Below are 2500 nucleotides of genomic sequence, written 5' to 3' on the forward strand. Positions count from 1 at the left end.
TGTATATATATGTATGTGTATATATATTTGTATTCTTATATATATATGTATATATATATATATATATATATATATATATATGTATATATATGTGTATATATATGTATATGTGTATATATATATATATATATATTTATACACATAAATATATATATATATATATATATATATATATATATATATATATATATATATATATATATATATATATATATATATAACTCGTTAAAATATCCTCCCCAGCTGAACATATATACCCGGCTTATGTCAAACGAACTCTATTAGTGCCGTAAAGCCAAGAATAGTCACTGACCAACGCGCCGTTCGTTCGCACCTCACCCTCTCCCGGCCCTTTCTAGATTGTAGAATGCTTGCCCACGCCCGTGCTTCTGGGGCGTGGCATCCTGCGTGGGCGTGGTGGGCTGGTGGAGGATTGGAAGGATTGGTTCACACGGCACACCTGCCTTGAGGATAACATAAAGGCTGGCACGGACGTCGTCAGCCAATGGTGGGCGTACACGGGCGTCCCTCACCCTGGTAAGCGTACACGGGAATCAGTACGAGGCGACATTTTCAAGTATTTGAATTGATTCAAATAACTGGTGATTAGATTAACTTTCTTGCTATCTATGGCATATTGTTTTACGGAAACGACTGTTTTGCTCGAAACTCCTGCTATAAAACTACTTGTGTGCCGTTTTACACACACACACACACACATACACACACACACACACACATACACACACACACACACACACACACACATACTAATTCACTCACTCATTCACTCACTCACTCACTCACTCACTCACACTCATACTCACACACACACACACACACACACACACACACACACACACACACACACACACACACACACACACACACACGCAATCCAGCACAGCCAAGGTCCTCTTACCAACCAATCAGCCATGGCCTCTTGCAATCTGTCTTTGCCTTGCAGGAGAGAAGAGCATCCACGCTTCCCTCGAGCGATGGGTCAGCAACGTGTTCAGCACCGTGCTCACCATAGGGCACTGCCCCACCTGGCTCCCCGGCCTCCAGACAAGCTTCCAAGGGCAGGGCGCCGTCCATATTCATCTCCTCGGGGCTGACCTGCCGGAGGTCAATGCCGTGGAGTCCGGGCTCATTCAGGTATTATTTTAAAATATTTATTTATCTGTCTGTCTCTGTCTGTCTGTCTGTCTGTCTGTCTGTCTGTTTGTCTGTCTATCTGTCTGTCTGTCTGTCTGTCTGTCTGTCTGTCTGTCTGTCTGTATGTCTGTATGTCTGCCTGTCTGTCTGTCTGTCTGTCTGTCTGTCTGTCTGTCTGTCTGTCTGTCTGCCTGTCTGTCTATCTGTCTATCTGTCTGTCTGTCTGTCTGTCTGTATGTCTATGTCTGTCTGTCTCTGTCTGTCTGTCTGTCTGCCTGTCTGCCTGTCTGCCTGTCTGCCTGTCTGCCTGTCTGTCTGTCTGTCTATCTATGTCTGTCTGTCTGTCTATGTCTGTCTGTCTATGTCTGTCTGTCTATGTCTGTCTGTCTGTCTGTCTATCTGTCTGTCTGTATGTCTGTCTGTCTGTCGGTCTGTCTATGTCTGTCTGTCTGTCTGTATGTCTGTCTGTCTGTCTGTCCGTCTGTCCGTCTGTCTGTCTATGTCTGTCTGTCTGTCTGTCTGTCTGTCTGCCTGTCTCTCTCTCTATATATATATATATAAATATATATATATCTATCTATCTATCTCTCTCTCCATCTCTGTCCTTTCTTGTAGTAGGATAAAATTGGTCTTTTTGATATGTAAGGATTGTATATAATTATGTGACTGTATGTAATTATGAGGTACTGCACAAGTGTGTAAAACCTCAATATCCCATACAATAAATGAGTTATACGCATTCACTATGTGTCCTGTCATACACCGTTACATTTGGCGAATCGCACCTCTCATAGGTGCAAGATACGCATTTCTGTGTTACAGTGTGTTATAATTATCCCAGGACTTTTATGATACGTGGAGTCAATGAAATATCCGTTGCCTTTTCTATATACTTAGCAGATAGTTATTACCTCAATGAACGCACGATATGGATTAATATGTCGTACATTCGAATATTATGTAGTTCCGTTGTTGTACACTGTTGAAGCGGAGACACCATTCACACTTGCGGCTGGTAACAGGGAGACCCCAGGCACGCCGGTGCCTCATGCCCCTAAGGGATTGTGACCTGGCATGCCCGGTCAGCCCACTCCGTTCATCTCATGCTGGACACGTGAACCACACTCAATCATATACAAGCATATTTCACACAATGGGAACGTCCAGTCTCGCTACTTCATCCTTGTCTGTAATTGTATTTGTATGTGTGTGATGTTCTATGTTTGTGTTTGTTGTACTTACGACAATTAGCACGACCCGGAAAAAATTCCAGGGGGAAAAAAATCAAGAGGCACTTCTCTCTTCTTCTCATCCTCCTTCTCCTACCTCTCGCCTCCTCTCT

At 43.2% G+C, this 2500-nt stretch overlaps 1 protein-coding gene across 1 annotated transcript in view; it reads left to right on the forward strand.

Annotated features, from left to right (window-relative positions):
* The window catches only part of LOC125036618 (putative protein MSS51 homolog, mitochondrial), an 18073-nt gene that overhangs the window by 11394 nt on the left and 4179 nt on the right, over positions 1-2500 (forward strand). Inside the window, exons 4-5 of the mRNA XM_047629371.1 lie at positions 360-537; positions 968-1158. Of these exons, the coding sequence (XP_047485327.1) occupies positions 360-537; positions 968-1158 (369 nt within the window). The remainder of the gene's footprint in view (positions 1-359; positions 538-967; positions 1159-2500) is intronic.

Source organism: Penaeus chinensis, chromosome 21 (genome assembly GCF_019202785.1).
Source record: "Penaeus chinensis breed Huanghai No. 1 chromosome 21, ASM1920278v2, whole genome shotgun sequence".
Taxonomy (NCBI): domain Eukaryota; kingdom Metazoa; phylum Arthropoda; class Malacostraca; order Decapoda; family Penaeidae; genus Penaeus; species Penaeus chinensis.